This window comes from Eucyclogobius newberryi, unplaced genomic scaffold (genome assembly GCF_026437365.1).
Source record: "Eucyclogobius newberryi isolate DKJ021-1_F unplaced genomic scaffold, fEucNew1.0.hap1 SCAF_13, whole genome shotgun sequence".
NCBI classification, from domain to species: Eukaryota; Metazoa; Chordata; class Actinopteri; order Gobiiformes; family Gobiidae; genus Eucyclogobius; species Eucyclogobius newberryi.
Window position 1 is genome coordinate 15,846,193 of NW_027315757.1, and position 21,729 is coordinate 15,867,921.

Consider the following 21,729-nt stretch of genomic DNA (forward strand, 5'->3'; position numbering starts at 1 on the left):
TAAGATAAAACTATCAAAAATATAAGACATAAATAGCTTTATATAGCCTACGCTGTTTTGAAGCAATTACTGGATCGATAAAAAAAAATTACAAAACGTTTGTTCTCATGAAATGTATTTAGAAAAACAAGTTTAATTTCACCAACACTGTTCTTCAGTTTATGTGCATCACAACTTCAGAGTTGATCTACAGTTCTACACAGAGATAAACATTTGACTTTATAACAAAATAAAATTCTCAAGATCTAAAAAAAACGTTTAAATGTACTAACTAACATTTCCACGTCTGTGTAGTTCTCTGCACACCTGAACTGACACACCACTAAACTTCTGCTCAAAAGTGCTTAAAGTGCACTTTTCCCTCAGCAGCTCACACAGCAGTGCAGCAGAGCCCTGTGGGGGAGGGGCGGCCACCAGTGGCATTGTGGGGCGCGTAGTTTTAGCGATAAAAACGGTTACGGATGTAACTACGGTTCTATGAATCGTAGTTAATCTGGCCAGATTAAAATGTCTGGTGGGCAGGATTTGGCCCGCGGGCCAGAGTTTGACACCTATGCACTAGAGTAACATGACTTTAGCTAGGCCATGGAGAGACTTGTACACAAGCAGAGCTGCTTTAAAGTCTGTTCTCTGAGCCACAGGAGCCAGTGCAGAGACCTGAGAACAGGACTAGCTGCTGGTTCTCGTCAGGACTAATGTGATGGTACTTCCTGGTTCTAGTCAGGACTAATGTGATGGTACTTCCTGGTTCTAGTCAGGACTAATGTGATGGTACTTCCTGGTTCTCGTCAGGACTAATGTGATGGTACTTCCTGGTTCTCGTCAGGTCTAATGTGATGGTACTTCCTGGTTCTAGTCAGGACTAATGTGATGGTACTTCCTGGTTCTAGTCAGGACCCGAGCAGCAGCGTTCTGGATGTACTGCAGCTGTTTTACAGCTCGTTTGGAGAGGCCAGTGAGCAGGCCGTTACAGTAGTCTAATCTACTGGAGACAAACGCATGGAAAAGTCTCTCCAAATCTGGTTTGGACACTATATTTTTGATTTTGCTCATGTTTTTTGATGGTAAAAAGCTGCTGATGTTATTGATTTGATGTGGCTGTTAAAGTTCAAGTCTGAGTCCATTATTACCCCCAGATTTCTAACTTCGTTTGTAGATTTTAGAGCAAGACTCAGGAGGTGACGTTAACACTTTCTCTGCGTTTCTGTGGGACAAAGACCATGATTTGAGTCTTGTCTGAGTTCAGCTGGAGAAAGTTGTTTTGCATCCACACACTGACTCTGGCACCAGCAGGAGGCCCTCTGGCACCAGCAGGAAGCCGGTCCACACATCCACACACTGATCTGTTGAATGCAGTGACAGAGTGAATCCACTGGTCCATATTCACCTGCCGACAGTGAAACATAGATCTGACTCGTCTGCATCATTGTGATAGGACACATTTTCACTGCGTATCAACTGACCTAACGGCAGCATGTAGAGGTGGAACAGAAGGGGTCCCAGAACTGACTCTTGGGGCACACCACAGGTCAGGGGCATGTGGTCTGAGACACAAAGTACTTCTTGTCTTCCAGTTAGGACTTTAACCAGTTTAGGGCAGTGGCAGTGATGCCCGCCCAGTCCTCTAGTCTCTGTAAAGCCTTGTCCACACCGCCGCGGCCGAAGCGTCCAGTTTACATTCAAAGTCTATGGTAAACGCGCGTCGAGCACGTAGTGCGTTATCCGCGGCGTGATTTCTTCGTTTTTGCGGCGCGATTGGTGCATTTTTTTACGCTCTCGACGCTTTGAGCGCGCGCATGAGCCGGCCGAGGCGACGAAAGCGGCTACGAGACGCGTTCAGATATGTTGAGGTCTCTGGCAGCTGAAGCGTAGCAGCCGCTGCAGCAGCCAATCAGAGCTGACTCTCCAGTGACGTACGTACGTACGTATTGCCCCTCGCATTTCCGGTATTCCCCGTGGAATTCCCCAAGAAGCGCCACTTTTTCCTTGCTCGTCAACAATGGCAGACGAACGATTGATTGTGGCTGTTTGTGGGAGAAAGGAGCTGTACGATGTATTCACGGTGGAATACAGAGACCGGCGCCTCCGTGTGAGGGTTTTGAAAACCAAATACAAAAACAACACTCTCGATATCCGCCATTTTACACAATGAAAGGCCACACCGTCATCAACTCCACTGCTCATGCGACAACACCTCTACTTCGCATGTGCGCAGAGCTCAAGTGCGCCTGTGTACAGTGTCTGGGGCGTCAAGAGCACGCGTCCGGTGCATAAACCTTTTAAATGTACACGCGCTCAAATTCTGCGTCAAGCGCGATTAGGCCGCGGCGGTCTGTACGTAGCTTAAGAGGGTCCCATGATTGACAGCACTCAGATCCACTGATACATTGATTAAGTTGCACCGTAAAAAAATAATAGATAAAATAAAGTAAATGAAATAAATGAAATAAATAAAATAAATGAAATAAATGAAATACAATAAATACAATAATTACAATAAATACAATAAATGCAATAAATACAATAAATAAAAAATAAAATTAGTACAATAAAAGAATAAAAAGATGTTCTAAAAGTCTGTGATCTTTTCCAGGGTCGGTGGCACAGCTCAGTGGTGAGTTTTGACTTTAAGATCATTTGATTTTGTGTGTCATTTTCCCTTTGACAAACTCTGACACAGAAGCATGTTGTGTCCTCAGTGTGTGGGAAACCACCTCTGAACACTCGGATCGTGGGTGGCGAGGATGCACCCACGGGTGCCTGGCCCTGGCAGGTCAGTATCCACAGAGGAGGAGGCCACATCTGTGGAGGGTCCCTCATCAACAACGAGTGGGTGCTGAGCGCGGCACACTGCTTTCAGAGGTGAGGCTCCATATCAATACTGAAGCTTTAAACTTAGCACAACACACAATATATTCAGTGTTAATAAGTATTCTGATACTTTACCCATAATAGATGAAAAAAGAAAATCAATATTATCAGGAATTAAGGAATTAAACTAAACTACTACTAGTTCTGCATGAAAATATTCATCTTACATCACTTTAATCATTAAAAGGATAATAATGCATTATAATTTTCCTGATCACTTTCCTCTCCTCAGCGGAAAGGATGAGGACAACACTGTGTTCCTCGGTCGTAAAAGCCAAGAGGGCTCCAACCCGAACGAGGTCAGCCGCTCCGTCACTTTGGTCATCAATCACCCAGACTACGACCGCCCCGTCGCCAAGGACAATGACGTGGCCCTGCTCAAGATGGCCTCTGCCGTCACTTTCACAGACTACATCCAGCCCGTGTGCCTGGCAGCCTCGGGGAGCGCCCTGTACGCTGGAACCAACACCTGGGTCACAGGCTGGGGAGACATCGGATCTAGAGGTAAGAGACCCAGAGATCTGCTTCAGGAGAATTCAAGCACTAAAATTGTTGCTGTACAATAATATAATGACAAACTTAAACACTTAGAATATTTATGTAACCTTTAAGAGGCAAGTAAAGATGTGTGCTTTTCTGCGACTGGTCAAATCCACCAGTCTCTCACTCAGGCTGACCAATAGGAGTGTGTTCTATCATCATATCTTTAGTATGACCCGTCGCAATCTACAAAATATTCAACCTGAACAGTTTCTGCTCCTGTGGGTCCTGGCGTTAAATCGTTCTGACTTAAGTCCTGTTCGCCTCTGCAGTGTCTCTGCCGTCGCCGAAGAACCTGCAGGAGGTGGAGGTGCCCATCGTGGGGAACAGGCAGTGTTTCTGTGACTACGATTCCTCCGGCATCACAGACAACATGCTGTGTGCCGGGCTGCCGACGGGGGGCAAGGACTCCTGTCAGGTAACACCTCTGCACTCCACTATAACACGCAGCTATAATCAGTACCATAACTATCAAAACTACCAGCAAGGTTTGAGGTTCAGATATGGGTTGAATGGGTTTGGATTTGGCAAGTAGCAGTAGACATATGCACGACAGCTCCCTAAAGTCTTTTACATGTAGAGAGGAGGAAATGGTTATGCAGACTGCCAGAGAAGTGGCCAGAGCGCCATTGAGCACACAGCCCAAGATTATTACGGTTACAATCAGTCTCCAGGAAAAGCATGTCACAGTAATGTCCCTACAAAGCTTGGAAACCCGACCAGTGCACGTGTCTCTTTGACGTGTGGCGCTCTGAGCGCACTGAGGAGGTGTAGAGGAGGCGATAAGTGAATATTAATAATATAATAATAATAATAATAATAATATTAACCAGAGGATCTGCGTCTGATTTGTGCAGGGGGACTCGGGGGGTCCTCAGGTGAGCAAACAGAACGGCCGCTGGATCCAGGCTGGAGTGGTGAGTTTTGGAATAGGCTGCGCTTTGGCCGGTAAACCTGGAGTCTACGCCCGAGTCTCCAAATATCAGACCTGGATAAATAACCAGATCAAAGAGAACAAGCCGGGCTTCATCAGCTTCACCTCCACTGGCACCGACAGCGACCTGAGCGTCACCTGCTCCGGTCTGCCTCCTGTTCCCACATCGACCACTCCTGCCTCCACCACGGCATCACGTAAGCATTGTCCACAATAGAAGAGTGTCCACGAAGCTATCATCTGATAATGTGTGTCTGCTCTTCACAGCGGTGGTGTGTGGACGGGCCTCCCTGAACAGCCGTCTCTCTGGGGCCTCCGTGTCCGCGGGGCAGTGGCCCTGGATGGCCAGTGTCCAGAAGAATCAGGTTCACGTCTGCGGAGGGACTCTGGTGTCCGAAGACGCTGTGCTCAGCGACGCCAGCTGCTTCCCCAGGTCAGGGCAGCAGTGGTAGTGATCAACAAATGAGTTAGCCCGCCCGGTGTTTGACATTTCCCCTGTGTCTGCAGCTCCCTGAACGTGACTGGGTGGAGCGTGGTGCTGGGCCGGCTGCACCAGAACGGCTCCAACCCTCAGGAGGTCCGTGAGAGCCTCAGAAACATCAGCGTGAGTAACAGCAGCGGTTCAAACGTGGCCGTGCTGCACCTGGCCTCCAAACCCTCTCTGTCCAACTACATCCAGCCCATCTGCCTGGACGACGGCCGCACCTTCACGGAGGGAATGACCTGCTTCACCGCCGGCTGGAGCCAGGGGGAAGGTCAGTGCTTCTTACAATTGGACATGAAATAAACTGCCTCCTTTCCCCCCCTTTTTTAAAAATAGATACCAAACATACCGAACATAAAGAGAAGAAAACACAAAACGAGTGTACAAATCAAAAGAAAAACCCAAGCAGGCAATATTTAAATTCAACGCGCCATTTGGTCCAAAGTCGGTCAAATTTGTCCATTTCCAAATTAAGTCTGAGTGTCAGTTTTTCCATGTGTCTGATCACAAGGTCAGTCCAGTCCTGGCGTTGGCGATGTCTGTGTCATCCATTTCCTTGTTATGGCCGATTTTCCTGCCGCCAAACGCACACTCCAAAAGAATCTGTTGATTGTGTCCGTGGCAGGAGTTTTGAGGCCCAGATACACAGTTCTCAAGTCGAGAGGGATGGAAATGACAAAAACTATGTGCAGTGCATTACTAACTTCTGTCCAATATCCCCGAATGACTGGACCATCCCAGAACACGTGATAGTGGTTTGCCGCCTGCTGCCACACCCTCTCCAACAGTTAGCATTTCCCTGTGAATAATGTGCACTTGGTGGTATAAAGAAACGTGACACATTTTTCCAACAAAATTCCCTCCAAATATAATTTTGTAGAGAACTACAATGTTTCCATTGTCATGATTCCTTTATTTAGTTCCATGATGCGTCCAAACTCTACTGTACTGAAAGTGCTGTTGTGTGTCCAGGGGAGCAGACGCTGCAGGAGATCCAGACCTCAGTGAAGAGCTGTGGAAGCGCGTCCACCTCAGACACCATCTGCACCGGACTCTTCACTCTGCAGCAAGTACGGCTCTTTCAGTGTCCTCAGAGTCCGTTCAGTTCTGGACACCTCTGACTCATCTCTTTTCTGCGTTCAGGAGGATTACGGCGGCCCACTCATGTGTAAACTCAGCGGTTCCTGGTTCCAGGCTGTGGTTCTCGCCAACAAAAGCAGCACAACGACCCGAGCGTCCGTCTTGACTTTTGACACAGTGAGCAGCTTCAAGAGCTTCCTGACCTCCACTTTGGGCACGTTTCTATCACCCACTGCAACCACCACCTCTGCCCCCAACAGCACTGTCAACTCCACCTCCAGCACCACCAACACTGGCCTCGCCCACACTGGCCACGCCCTCCTGCTGGCCTCACACCTGCTGCTGGCTCTGCTCGGGCTGCTCCTGTGTGGATGAACCGTCTCTGCCTCCACAACATGATGTGAAACACACAGATGAATGTATTTGACCCAGAGACACTGAGACCAGATCAATATTATAATTATATCATCGTAATAATCATTAATAAAACGACTTCTTTCACAAAGCCAATGATGTTGAAGACAGAGTTAGAATAGTATAATAGAGGACAATTTTATATAATACAGTAAATCAGGAGCACAATTATTATTTTGACTTGATTTATTTGATTGAACATTTGATTGAACACGTTTTCCATCTGAAAGTACACTTGGGTTTTGTTTCTCTGTGAGTTCAAACTGATATAAAGATGAAATAATGTTTATTTGCACTAATGTTGTACATGAAGCTTGAACAGACCTCGGAGCACTTTAGGAAAGAGAAAGAAACTATTTTCTTCCTGTAAAAATGAAGTTGACTTATTTTCCACAATAGACTAAAACTTGTTTAGTTCTATTGCCTCATACATTTGTGACCGCATAAAAGCGCCATAATCGTCATGGTAACAATGACGTGATTCTGCAACTTGCCACGTTTTCTTGCCTCTTGAATCAGGCATAACTCAAACTCATCTATATATCATATATAAGGGGCGGCAGTAGCTCGTCTTCTGATCGAAAGGTCGGCGGTTCGACTCTCGGCTCGGTCAGAGATCCACTGGCCCACAGGTTGGCGGTGCGATCGCAGCTGTCTCTTGTGAATACTGCCGTTGTGTCCTTGGGCAAGACACTTAACCCAACTCGCCCCCCAGTGTCTGCGTACATCTGGGGTGTGAATGTGTGAGTGAATGGGTGACTGGTTCCTTGATGTAAAGCGATTTGAGTACCTTGACAGTAGAAAAGCGCTATATAAATGTGACCATTTATATATATATTTTTAATCTATTTCTTTTCTTTTTTTTTACATATTGTGATTTAACAGTTTAATTATGTTTTTATGTGGATTTTTTAAATGTTAATTATAAAATCTAATAAATGTTCTTTGATTTAAAAAAAACAGTTTTCATACTAATTATTTTAATGTTTGCTTGACTATGAGCTGTACACATATATTGCAGTATTATTTATAATGTTTGACGTTTTTGCACTTAATAATGAAATACATAACAAACTAAACTAGATAATGTGCAATGGCTGAAGCCATTGCGAATGCCTGCATTCTTGCGTAAAAGTACTACCACACGTTATACTTATGTAAAACCTACATTCATGTGTAATGTGTACATACATTTAGCTCTTGCATTTCTAAGAATAAACGCTCATTATACAATTATATCATTTGAGTATTTACATCGCATCAGTGTATACAAAACATAAGATAATTTTAACTGTTTTTGGCAAAGATCCCAAACTATCTATTCATCCACGAGTAATTCTTGTTATTTCTTGTTGTTGTTGTTTTATGGCGGTTGGTAGCCAAGTGCGTTCATTTACATCATCTGCAGCCAAGTCAAGCTGGTCTTTAAGTAATGCTCTCTGATACAGTTCATCCCCTTTATCCAAAACTAGGTTTAAATCGTTAGTAGTGAGTTTTTCATTTTCATGTAGTAATGCCAGAAAAGTAGTAGAATTTGCAGTACACTGCTTGTTCCGTCTCCATCCATATTTAGTCGCATTTTGAGAACGGGTAGCTTGCACGTACACCTCTTCTGGTACAGAAACTGGATCAATCTTTGCATCAACTCTCCGTTTGTGGGGTGGCATAGACTTACTGGAACGTGGAACTGAGGAGCAAAGATCGTCATTTACATGTAGAAAAGTTAAAGACACAGCAGCATTGGCACTAAACTGTTCATTCGGAATAGAATATTTAGCCGCACACTGAAAACGTGAGGCCATGACACAAACTTCATCTGGTTCAGAATGAGTGTTGGGCTGTGTCATAGAGCGGGTGCCAGCTTTGTCATTTGTGTTGGTCGTGTCTGTAAACGGAGCAGGACGTGGCGTGGTACATGGGCTGGTGCTGGTTTACGCTCCGTAGCTGGCAACACTCGGTGTGACTTCAGTTGGACCGGGGCGTTGCATGGAAAGTACCTTTACTGGAGAACATGACGCTGTGGTTGGTTTCACGCTGGACACATGTGACATGACCTTTACCTTTGCTGCAGGTACATCTTTCTCCGTTTTCCACCTCCGAGATGCAGACAATGAGCGTTTGGACTTCTGTGGCATCCATCCATCCATCTTCTGCCGCTTTATCCGGGGCCGGGTCGCGGGGGCAGCAGTCTGAGCAGAGACTCCCAGACTTCCTTCTCCCCAGACACTTCCTCTAACTCCTCCGGGGGGATCCCGAGGCGTTCCCAGGCCAGCCGAGAGACATAGTCTATCCAGCGTGTCCTGGGTCTTCCCCGGGGCCTCTTCCCGGTGGGACATGCCTGAAACACCTCCCGAGGAAAGCGCCCAGGAGGCATCCGGAACAGATGCCCGAGCCACCTCAGCTGGCTCCTCTCGATGTGGAGGCGCAGCGGCTCTACTCCGAGCTCCCCCCGTGTGGCCGAGCTCCTCACCTTATCTCTAAGGGAGCGCTCAGCCACACGGCGGAGGAAACTCATTTCGACCGCTTGTATCCGCGATCTTGTTCTTTCGGTCACTACCCAAAGCTCATGACCATAGGTGAGGGTAGGAACGTAGACCGACCGGTAAATAGAGAGCTTTGCCTTTCGGCTCAGCTCCCTCTTTACCACAACAGTCCGATGCAGCGACTGCATCACTGCAGCCGCTGCACCGATCCGCCTGTCGATCTCACGCTCCATCCTTCCCTCACTCGTGAACAAGACCCCGAGATACTTGAACTCCTCCACTTGGAGCAAGGACACCCCACCCACCTGGAGAGGGCAAGCCACCTTTTTCCGGTCGAGAACCATGGCCTCAGATTTGGAGGTGCTGATTCTCATCCCAGCCGCTTCACACTCGGCTGCAAACCGTCCCCACTGCATGTTGCAGGTCCGGGTTTGATGGAGCCATCAGGACAACATCGTCTGCAAACAGCAGAGATGGAATCCTGTGGTCCCCAAACCGGACACCCTCCGACCCCTGACTGCGCCTAGAAATTCTCTCCATAAAAATTATGAACAGAACCGGTGACAAAGGGCAGTCCTGACGTAGTCCAACATGCACTGGGAACAGGTCTGACTTACTGCCGGCAATGCGAACACAGCTCCTGCTCTGGTCATACAGGGACCGGACAGCCCTGAGCAAAGGGCCCCGGACCCCGTACTCCCGGAGCACCCCCCAAAGGACACCCCGAGAGACACGGTCGAAAGCCTTCTTCAGATCCACAAAGCACATGTGGACTGGTTGGGCAGACTCCCATGAGCCCTCGAGCACCCGATGGAGGGTATAGAGCTGGTCCAGTGTTCCACGACCGGGACGAAAACCACTCTGCTCCTCCTGAATCCGAGGTTCGACTATCGGTCGGATTCTCCTCTCCAGTACCTTGGAATAGACCTTACCTGGGAGGCTGAGGAGTGTGATCCCTCTGTAGTTGGAACACACCCTCCGGTCCCCCTTCTTGAACAGAGGGACCACCACCCCGGTCTGCCAGTCCAGAGGCACGGTCCCCGAACGCCACGCGATGTTGCAGAGACGTGTCAACCAAGACAGTCCTACAACATCCAGATACTTTAAGTACTCAGGGCGGATCTCATCCACCCCCGGAGCCCTGCCACCGAGGAGTTTGCGAACAACCTCAGTGACTTCAGCTTGGGTGATGGATGAGCCAGCCTCCGAGTCCCCGGTCTCTACTTCCTCTTCGGAAGACGTGACTGAGGGATTAAGGAGATCCTTGAAGTATTCCTTCCACCGTCCGACGACGTCCCCAGTCGAGGTCAGCAGGCCGCACCGTAAACGGTGTTGGTGAGACACTGCTTCCCCCTCCTGAGGCGCCGGACGGTTTGCCAGAATTTCCTTGGTGCCGACCGATAGTCCTCCTCCATGGCCTCCCCGAACTCCTCCCAGGCCCGGGCTTTTGCCTCTGCGACAGCACGAGCGCGGCTCGCTTGGCCTGCCGATACCCGTCGATGACCTCCGGAGACCTACAAGCCAGAGTGGCCTGATAGGCCTCCTTCTTCAGTCTGACGGCATCCCTTACTTCCGGTGTCCACCACCGGGTTCGGGGGTTGCCGCCACGACAGGCACCGGAGACCTTGCGACCACAACTCCGAGCAGCCGCATCAACAATGGAGGCGGAGAACATGGTCCACTCGGACTCAATGTCCCCAGCCTCCCCCGGGACATGGGAGAAGCTCTCCCGGAGGTGCGAGTTGAATACTACTACTACTGACAGAGGGCTCCACTAGACGTTCCCAACAGACCCTCACAATGCGCTTGGGTCTCCCAAGTCTGTCCGGCTTCCTCCTCCGCCAGCGGATCCAACTCACCACCAGGTGGTGATCGGTTGACAACTCTGCCCCTCTCTTCACCCGAGTGTCCAAGACACGCGACCGCAGGTCAGATGACACGACAACAAAGTCTATCATTGACCTCCGGCCTAGGGTGTCCTGGTGCCATGTGCACTGATGGACACCCTTGTGCTTGAACATGGTGTTCGTTATGGACAATCCGTGGCTAGCACAGAAGTCCAATAACTGAACATTGTGACCATTTAACACCGCTCGGGTTCAGATCGGGGAAGCCGTTCTTCCCGATCACCCCTCTCCAGGTGTCACTGTCATTGCCCACGTGGGCGTTGAAGTCCCCCAGTAGAACAACGGAGTCCCCGGTCGGTGCACTGTCCAGTACCCCTCCCAAGGACTCCAAGAAGGCCGGGTACTCTGCACTGCTGTTCGGCCCGTAGGCCGCCACAACAGTGAGAGACCTGTCCCCCACCCGAAGGCGGAGGGACGCGACCCTCTCGTTCACTGGGGTAAACTCCAACACGTGGCGGCTGAGCTGAGGGGCTATAAGCAAGCCCACACCAGCCCGCCGCCTCTCCCCGCGGGCAACACCAGAGAAGTGGAGCGTCCAGCCCCTCTCGAGGAGATGGGTTCCAGAGCCCAAACTGCGTGGAGGTGAGGCCGACTATATCTAGTCGTTATCGCTCAACCTCCCGCACAAGCTCAGGCTCTTTCCCCCCCAGCAAGGTGACATTCCATGTCCCCAGAGTTAGTCTCTATGTCTGGAGATCTGGTCGCCGAGGCCCCTGCCGTCGACTGCCGCCCAGATCTCTCTGCACCGGCCCCTTATGGATCCTCCTGCGGGTGGTGGGCCCACGGGAGGGAGGCCCCACGTCGCTCTTTCGGGCTTTGCCCGGCCGGGCCCCGTGGGGTAAGACCCGGCCACCAGGCGCTCGCCATGGAGCACCCATCCCAGGCCTGGCTCCAGGATGGGGCCCCGGTGACGCCGATCCGGGCGACGTAAACTGCCTTGTTCTTGTAGTCATCATAAGAGGCTTCTGAACCGATCTTTGTCTGACCCGTCACCTAGGACCTGTTTGCCTTGGGAGACCCTACCAGGGGCTTGAAGCCACCGACAACATAGCTCCTGGGATCATTCGGGCACTCAAACCCCTCCACCACGTTAAGGTGTCGGTTCACTTCCGTGGCATGTTTGTTTCAAATACCTTTTTATGGTCAGTAGAACACTAGAACAAACCTTTTCCTTTCACACCAACAGCTGAGTTCAGGTTATAACCAAAATGAACTTTTATGCAACACCTTTTTAAATATTCAAATGTGGTCTGAAAGGTTTTCACTCTTTATTCTTTAGACTAAAGAGTGATGTCCGAGTATGAACATTATTGCTATTATTCCAATTTTCTAAATTTGGAGTCATTTTTGTATCTTCTTTCATGGTACTTTTTCTGTACGTCCTTGTATGTTAGGTCACTCTTCTTCAGAGACCAGAGACCAGAAACCAGAGACCAGAGACCAGACCAGACCAGAGACCAGAAACCAGGGACCAGAGAACAGAGACCAGACCAGACCAGAGACCAGAGACCAGAGACCAGACCAGAGACCAGAGACCAGAGACCAGAGACCAGAGACCAGAGACCAGACCAGAGACCAGAGACCAGAGACCAGAGACCAGAGACCAGAGACCAGAGACCAGACCAGAGACCAGAGACCAGAGACCAGACCAGACCAGAGACCAGAGACCAGAGACCAGAGACCAGAGACCAGAGACCAGAGACCAGAGACCAGAGACCGTGCTGGTTTGTGATTCCTCTTTTTAAAAGAGGGTTAAGAGAAATAAACTAGACTTGAACACAAATATTTATCTATTTAATCCTTGAATGTTCTATAAATACTTCAGTTGTTGTCGCTCACAAAGGAGCTGTCACAACACTCAGCTGATGAGTGAGAGGTGCCCTTGCCTCTACCAGGGCGCGGCCGAACCTCGTGAACATGTAAAGAGGTGAACAGGTAAACAGTGAGCAGTCGCAGCGCTGCAGACATGAGGATCCTGTGCGTCTTCTCTCTGCTCTTCACAGGTGAGACTTTCACATTCTCACTTTTCTATTAAGAGTGTTTTTTCTCAAGTTTTCTATAAGTTATGTGTTCTTTTACTTCTGTACCTACGTGTGTTGCAACACTGGAATGTCCCCATTGTGGGACAAATAAAGGCTTATCTTATCTTATTCTTTGAGATTCTTCTGACGTTTGCTTTGTACAGAGCAGTAAAAGATTTAGACACAAAGTGCATTCTATCAGTTAAAGCTGTTCAAACAAATACAAATAAAGTAGCTCAGTCTAATTATTTCTCCTGTTAAAGTAATTATGTATAATTGTGACGATCACGTGCACTTGTCATCTTAAATTGTTAAACTAAAGCTGAGCTGTTTTATTGGGAGCTCGTTGCTTCCATTCATTCTTAATTTATTTTTATCAGATGAAAAATAATAAATATTTAAACATAGTTTTAGTTAAATGTATTAATTATTGTTTAGTTCATTGATCAAATCTAAATTGTTGACTCTATTTGAATATTACGATTATAAACTAATGATGATTAGTCGACTATAAAAACAATAAAAACAATAAAAAATAAAAATAATGGTTTCTCTGGATTAAACAGACTCTAAAACCCACAGCCACATTATTAATAAATTCTTAATCTGTAAATATCTCAACCTTTATTTAGTTAAGAAAGTCTCATTGTGCAATAGAAATAATTGTCTGTCGAACACTAAAATGATCATCAGGTAATTATCATATCACTATTTTAAGATGAAAAAATTATCTGTCCATGGTTAAAGTGCATGTAATGGATATATAATATTAATAATACAACAGATCACGCTTTAAAATAAGGTTCCTGACAATATTGTTTACAACCCAATATTATACGCCATCTACAAATGCTGGTATATAGTTTATTCTATTTATTTGAATGGGACAGCAAGTATTAATGTACAGTTACTGCAGTAAATACACTGGATTTAGCTCAAAGCTCGTTTCAACAGTGTAAACTAAATACACTTAAATATCATGATATTATTTCACCCTGGAGAGAAAGAGACAGAAAAGCAGAAAAGATGTTTTAGAGAACTTTATTGCAAAGTTTATTTGGCGCTCAGACCCCGGTGGAAGGCGTAGCGATCATGGGCAGTCCATGATCTGATTGAATTAGATACCTTCCCCCCGGAGCCTGGAGACTGGTGGTGGTAGAAGTGGAGAGAAGGTAGAGAGAATGGTTAGGATGCAGAGGAGGAGGAGGGGAGGTGGTGGGTCGCAGATACGGTTTGAAGCGACCGGGCCATCAGCCTGAGCGCTTAAATGCTGCCGCCTGTCCGTTGATTTGAGCGGGGGAGGAGTGACTGAGAGCGTTGATTGGGGATGAGGAGCAGGTGTAGGGGCCATGACACAGACGTCCCCCGTCCTTTTACCAATCCTTCTTGGCCGGGAAAAACTGCATAACCTCTTTGGGATAAGCGCAGAAACCTGGAAGAGTCCATGGTGAAGTGAGAGATCTGACTCTCACAGACGAACGGGCGGACGCCCGCTTGAGTGCAATGATGGCGCTGGGGAGAGGGGTCCTTCCATGGAGGCTGACGCAGATTTGGGTTAGGTCTTCCAGGTGAACTTACGCAGGCTTCATATGTGCCGTATTTTCTGGACTATAAGTCGCACCTTTTTTCATAGTTCTGCGATTTGTATTTATATTTATATCATCTTATACTCCGGAAAATACGGTATATAGTACCGTGTGATAGCCTGACTCTACATGTCAAGATATTATATGTATGTAAATGTATAAATATATATGGCAGCACAGGAAAGAGTTTGCAATTAAGGGCGTCGTCATAATCAGAGGTATAAACGTGGCCGACACCAGAAGTTTACGAGCTTCAAGGATAAAACGGACTTTAATACACACTTTATATTCTTTACTTACTTTATATAGTAATTTATATTGTAAATAAGGGAGTGTCTACAGAGCCGCGGAGCGCGGCCGAAACTGCCATGTTATTTTGTGCCGCGGCTCCTGAAACTGCTGCGCTATTTGACCACGCCGTTTTAGACCACGCCAGGTTAAGGTTAGGGTTAAGGTCAGGGTTAAGGTTAGGATTAGGGTTGGGGTTGGGGTTGGGGTTGGGGTTGGGGTTAGGGTTAGCCATGAGGCTATATGGCAGTGCCACGGTTCCTGAAACTGCTGGGCCATTTGACCGCGCTGCGGCTCTGCAGCCACGGCCTTTAAATAAACCACGAGTGTTGTAAGAGCAGTTTGTGTTCCTGAGGCTTTTGTCCGCTCGGCTCTTTGGACTGGAACATGGAAACACTTAAATGCCTTTAATTTATGACATGCACTTGTTTTTCTGATTCATCGTGTTCCTTTCATGTTGTTTGTTTGTTTGAACCGTGTTAAACTGTGTTTTGGCCTGAACTCCTGTGAAAAAGAGCTTTGTGATTTCAACTGGATTCTCCTGCTGAAATAAAGATGAAACAAGACCAGTGGCGGCTGGTGGTGCAAAATATAGTGGGGGCTATCTATTTTTAATGTCAAAAATTTAATATTTTACTTTGACTGTATTAATATATATTTCACATACACATTTACAACTGAATTAATTAAGTAAACACGCTTTATTTCCACTTTTGGTAATGATGTGCTACTTTTACTTTTACTCAAGTATTATTTCGCTCCTTTATTAATTCAATTGAATAAAGTAAAATCGACTGAGGCTCAAACAAATGCCAAATGTCAAACTCACAAAAGGATTGGCTCCTCGTTCTTTCACTTCTTTCAGATGAGCAGGTTTATCAAAGACACGTCTGATTCCCGGAATGTGAGTCACATCAAAGCTTGGAAACACCTATTGTCTCATTGTTCCGTGGAATCTGCACCGTTCGATTTTGTGTTTTCGATCCCATCATTTCACAGTCTTGATTTGAACGCACAGTTTAGGCTTCGAACGTCACAGAATTCATGAGAACGTTTGTTATTGTCGGTGTTGTTCAGTGCATAATGTGCCGAAAGTACTTTAGAGTAACATGACTCTAGAGTAACATGGCACTAGAGTAACATGACTCTAGAGTAACATGACTCTGGAGTAACATGACTCTAGAGTAATATGGCACTCGAGTAATATGACTTTAGAGTAACATGACTCTAGAGTAACATGGCTTTAGAGTAACATGACTCTAGAGTAACATGACTAGAGTAATATGACTTTTGAGTGACATGGCTCTAGAGTAATATGACTTTAGAGTAACATGACTCTAGAGTAATATGGCACTCGAGTAATATGACTTTAGAGTAACATGACTCTAGAGTAACATGGCTTTAGAGGAACATGACTCTAGAGTAACATGACTAGAGTAATATGACTTTAGAGTAACATGACTCTAGAGTAATATGACTTTAGAGTAACATGACTCTAGAGTAACATGGCTTTAGAGTAACATGACTCTAGAGTAACATGACTAGAGTAATATGACTTTAGAGTAACATGACTCTAGAGTAATATGACTTTAGAGTAACATGACTCGAGTAATATGGCACTCGAGTAATATGACTTTAGAGTAACATGACTCTAGAGTAATATGGCACTCGAGTAATATGACTTTAGAGTAACATGACTCTAGAGTAATATGACTTTAGAGTAACATGACTCTAGAGTAACATGGCACTCGAGTAATATGACTTTAGAGTAACATGACTCTAGAGTAACATGGCTTTAGAGTAACATGACTCTAGAGTAACATGACTAGACTAATACGACTTTAGAGTAACATGACTCTAGAGTCATGTTACTCTAAAGTCATGTTGCTCTAAAGTCATGTTACTCTAAAGTCATGTTGCTCTAAAGTCATGTTACTCTAGAGTCATGTTACTCTAGAGTCATATTACTCTAAAGTCATATTACTCTAGAGTCATGTTACTCTAGAGTCATGTTACTCTAAAGTCATATTACTCTAGAGTCATGTTGCTCTAAAGGCATATTACTCTAGTGCCAGGTTACTCTAGAGTCATATTACTCATGACTCTAGAGTAACATGACTAGACTAATATGACTTTAGAGTAACATGACTCTAGAGTAACATGACTCTAATTACTCTAAAGTCATATTACTCTAGAGTCATGTTACTCTAGAGTCATGTTACTCTAAAGTCGTATTGGTCTAGTCATGTTACTCTAGAGTCATGAGTAATATGACTCTAGAGTAACCTGGCACTAGAGTAATATGCCTTTAGAGTAACATGACTCTAGAGTAGCATGGCACTAGAGTAATATGACTTTAGAGTAACATGACTCTAGAGTAACATGACTCTAGAGTAACATGACTTTAGATCAACATGACTCTAGAGTAATATGACTTTAGAGTAACATGACTCTAGAGTAACATGACTCTAGAGTAATATGACTTTAGAGTAATATGACTCTAGAGTAACCTGGCACTAGAGTAATATGCCTTTAGAGTAACATGACTCTAGAGTAACATGGCACTAGAGTAATATGACTTTAGAGTAACATGACTCTAGAGTAACATGACTCTAGAGTAACATGACTTTAGAGCAACATGACGCTAAAGTAATATGACTTTAGAGTAACATGACTCTAGAGTAACATGACTTTAGAGTAACATGACTCTAGAGTAATATGGCACTCGAGTAATATGACTTTAGAGTAACATGACTCTAGAGTAACATGGCTTTAGAGGAACATGACTCTAGAGTAACATGACTAGAGTAATATGACTTTAGAGTAACATGACTCTAGAGTAATATGACTTTAGAGTAACATGACTCTAGAGTAATATGACTTTAGAGTAACATGACTCTAGAGTAACATGGCTTTAGAGTAACATGACTCTAGAGTAACATGACTAGAGTAATATGACTTTAGAGTAACATGACTCTAGAGTAATATGACTTTAGAGTAACATGACTCGAGTAATATGGCACTCGAGTAATATGACTTTAGAGTAACATGACTCTAGAGTAATATGGCACTCGAGTAATATGACTTTAGAGTAACATGACTCTAGAGTAATATGACTTTAGAGTAACATGACTCTAGAGTAACATGGCACTCGAGTAATATGACTTTAGAGTAACATGACTCTAGAGTAACATGGCTTTAGAGTAACATGACTCTAGAGTAACATGACTAGACTAATACGACTTTAGAGTAACATGACTCTAGAGTCATGTTACTCTAAAGTCATGTTGCTCTAAAGTCATGTTACTCTAAAGTCATGTTACTCTAGAGTCATGTTACTCTAAAGTCATGTTACTCTAGAGTCATGTTACTCTAGAGTCATGTTACTCTAAAGGCATATTACTCTAGTGCCAGGTTACTCTAGAGTCATATTACTCTAAAGTCATATTACTCTAGAGTCATGTTACTCTAAAGTCATATTACTCTAGAGTCATGTTGCTCTAAAGGCATATTACTCTAGTGCCAGGTTACTCTAGAGTCATATTACTCATGACTCTAGAGTAACATGACTAGACTAATATGACTTTAGAGTAACATGACTTTAGAGTAACATGACTCTAGAGTAACATGACTTTAGAGTAACATGACTTTAGAGTAACATGACTTTAGAGTAACATGACTCTAGAGTAACATGACTTTAGAGTAACATGACTTTAGAGTAACATGACTTTAGAGTAATATGACTCTAGAGCAGGCCTGGCCAACCCGTGGCTCCCGAGCCGGATGTTGCTCTTTGCCTGGTTTAAACGTTCATATCAACATTTGTGTTTGTGTTGTGCCAGACGACGCTCTGCATGTGCAGAGGCGCCCGCACGGTCATAGTGCGCAGTGCGCCATGCTTGAATTGCCATGCGTGTTGGCCCAGCGATTAGCGACACGGCTTTGCGTGCAGAGGTTCCTGGGATCGACACCCGACATGAACTCTTAATCTTGCATTTTCCTCCTCTCCTAACGACATAGTAAAAGAGGACTAGAGAGGAATGCTGCCAAAACCCCTGAACTCATTTGTTATTGAAATAAATTGGAAAATGATTTGTTGTTTTTATTTGTGTTTCACTTTTCACATATAATCTAGGTCTATATTCGACAAACCCTAAAGATCTACCTATAGATCTAAATAATTGTATAATTTAGTATTATTTTAATATTCAGTATTAAACAGGTTTTTATTTTTGTTTAACCATAATTAGGCTATAGAAACACAATGTGTGTAGCTCAGGACCCGTATTCTTGTTCTGCCTTTGTAAATAATAAAAACTGCCAAGATTAAAATGGTCGATGTTGAGGAAATTATTCAATTTTGTCTAATAATTATCAATATATGCATATGCCATCAGGAGATGGCATCTCCTAGCTTTTGCTATATGTAGTTGGGAGATGAGGTAAAAAAAAAAGGTAAAAGTGAAACACAAATAAAAACAATAAATAAATGTTCCCATTTATTTCAATAACAAATGAGTTCAGGGGTTTTGGCAGCATTCCTCTCTAGTCCTCTTTTACTATGTAGTTAGGAGACGAGGGGAAAAATGCAAGATCGGATGTCGATCTCAGGAACCTCTGCACGCAAAGCCTTGTCGCTAACCGCTGGGCCAACACGCATGGTGATTTTCTGTCAGAACAGGAAGTATAGCTGCTGAACAAGGGTGACGGATCTCGCCCAAGCCCCCGGAAGCCAAGATGGCCGCCATTGAAACCTATGGAGCATGCTCATTGCATGGATCTATTATAATATCTGGATAGGGTATGGCTAGCCGCAGCATGTTGCAGACTCCCCCAGTGGCCACTCCATTGGTACTGCAGCCAAAGAAATCGTGCGTCCACAAAGCTTTTTTTCCCTAGAGCGCAATGTAACGAAAAACTGCTCGTGTTTGGCTGAAAGAGCACCTAGAGCTTCCAGAAATGTCTGATATAGCGGCAATTCTTACCTATTTATGGGTCATGGACTTTTTCTAATTTTAAGATTTTTCAGTTGTCTTTAAAACGCGTTTTAAGCTATTAGCTTCGGCTACGCTCTAGCCCAGCTCGTGACCATCGAGACCAATCAGAGCGTGTGTAGGTGAAGTGAACGGGCCGAGATGCCGTGGAAGAGCCCAAATGCCACGAATAAGCTACAGGTGTAAAACTATGATCCATGAGTTTAATAACTGAACAAATCATGGAACTAATGACCACCACGGATCTGAGGGCCGTGGATCTACTACTCAGAAGTGATGTCTTGAAATGTTTCTGCCTGAAAAACTAAATCACGTAATAAGGCGCTGGTACCAGCGTCATAAGGCGCTGGTACAAGTGGCAGCCCGGTGTAAACGCTCTCTCTTCTTTCTCACACGTATTGTGCTTTATCTCCTATATTTTGTAAATATAATTAGTATATTTTTTCTATTTTACTGTACAATAGGGACACGCGCTGGAATAGTTTTTTAATTCAACTGTTTTTGACTTTTTTCGGCTGGATTTGAGCGTTTTTCGTTGCGTTCGTTGTGTTGTTGTGACGTGAGCTAGCTCCGAGCGAGCCCACCAGCCCCCCCCCGCGCCCTCCGGCCGCGCTAAAGTACGGCGTGTCGTCGGTACACGTTTATATACACGTTTATATGAAAGAGGAACTTCACGAACGATCGGGACACGCACTGGAATCGCTTTAAATGAACTTGTTTTGACTTTATTCGGCTGGATTGAGTGTTTTCGTCGTGTCGTTGCGATGTGTCTTGGCTCTGAGTCCCCCGGCTCCGGCCCCGCCCCCCGGCCGGCACCGTACCGCGTTTATACAAAGGAGGAACTAATGAAACTGCGGAGAACAGTCGTCTTACCCGGAGATCGCCACGTTATCCCGGCGGACATCCTAAGGAAAACGCAACGAGGCAGACGGGCTGGACGTAAACTCCGAGAGAAGAGAGGGACAAACAGGAAGTCGGTTCCCGCCGTAGTCATGGGTAACGTGAGGTCCCTTCAAAATAAAATGACGGAAATAGCGAGCCTCATGCGGTCCCAGAGGATTTATAGGGACAGCAGCGTCTTGATTTTCACAGAGACCTGGTTAACAGCAGAAATGCCAGACTCTATTGTAGGTTCGGACAATTTTCATCTGCTGCGGGCGGACAGAACGAAAGAATGCTTGAAGAAAAGAGGTGGAGGTCTGGCGGTGTATGTGAACACGAGCTGGTCCAAACCCTAACACTGCACAGTGAGGGAGCAGCTATGTAACAAGGATATTGAACTATTGGCTATTGGCATGAGGCCATATTATCTGCCCCGGGAGTTCTCACATGTGATTTTGATCGCAGTCTATGTGGCCCCGTCTGCCAATGCTGAAAATGCTTGTGAAGCACTGCTCTCCTGCACTTGTAGGCTGCAAACACAGCATCCACAGGCTCTCTTCCTCATCTCTGGTGACTTTAACCACGCTTCTCCCTCTTCTGTTCTACCAACATACACCCAGTATGTTACCTGCCCCACCAGAGAGAATAGAACATTGGACATGTTTTTTGCCAACACCAAGGAGGCTTATTCTTCTTCCCCCCTCCCTCCCCTGGGCAGCTCGGACCACAACCTTGTACATCTGAGGCCTGTGTATGAACCCATCGTGCACAGGCAGTCTGTGGTGTCCCGTGAGGTGAGGATGTGGTCTGCTGAGAGCGAGGAGGCTCTGAGGGACTGCTTCAGCACCACTGTCTGGACTGAGCTTTATGACCCACATGGGGAGGACATCAACACCATCACAGAGTGCATCACGGACTACATCAACTTCTGTTTTGAGAACATTGTTCCCTCCCGGACGGTGCGGTGTTTTCCAAACAACAAGCCATGGATTAACCGTGAACTGAAGGCTCTGCTGAAGGAGAAGAAGAGAGCCTTCAGGTCAGCGAACAAGGAGGGGCTGAGGACTGTGCAGAAGGAGCTGAGGAGGAAGATCAGGCAGGCTGAGGCCGGCTACAAGAGGAGGATGGAGGAGCAGCTGCAGCAAAAGAACATTCAGGGAGTGTGGAGGAGCCTGAAAACCATCTCGGGCTTCAAAATCCCCCCTGCCCAGACAGAGGGGGATCTACAGTGGGTAAATGATTTAA

General features: G+C 45.8%; 1 protein-coding gene across 1 annotated transcript in view; it reads left to right on the forward strand.

Moving 5' to 3' along the window:
• Window positions 1–21,729, forward strand: part of LOC140358775 (polyserase-2-like) — a 36,535-nt gene that overhangs the window by 2,015 nt on the left and 12,791 nt on the right. The window contains exons 2-10 of the mRNA XM_072443824.1: window positions 2,594–2,614; window positions 2,667–2,862; window positions 3,104–3,375; window positions 3,684–3,829; window positions 4,269–4,542; window positions 4,613–4,778; window positions 4,853–5,100; window positions 5,802–5,899; window positions 5,973–6,279. Coding sequence (XP_072299925.1) covers window positions 2,594–2,614; window positions 2,667–2,862; window positions 3,104–3,375; window positions 3,684–3,829; window positions 4,269–4,542; window positions 4,613–4,778; window positions 4,853–5,100; window positions 5,802–5,899; window positions 5,973–6,279 — 1,728 coding nt within the window. The remainder of the gene's footprint in view (window positions 1–2,593; window positions 2,615–2,666; window positions 2,863–3,103; window positions 3,376–3,683; window positions 3,830–4,268; window positions 4,543–4,612; window positions 4,779–4,852; window positions 5,101–5,801; window positions 5,900–5,972; window positions 6,280–21,729) is intronic.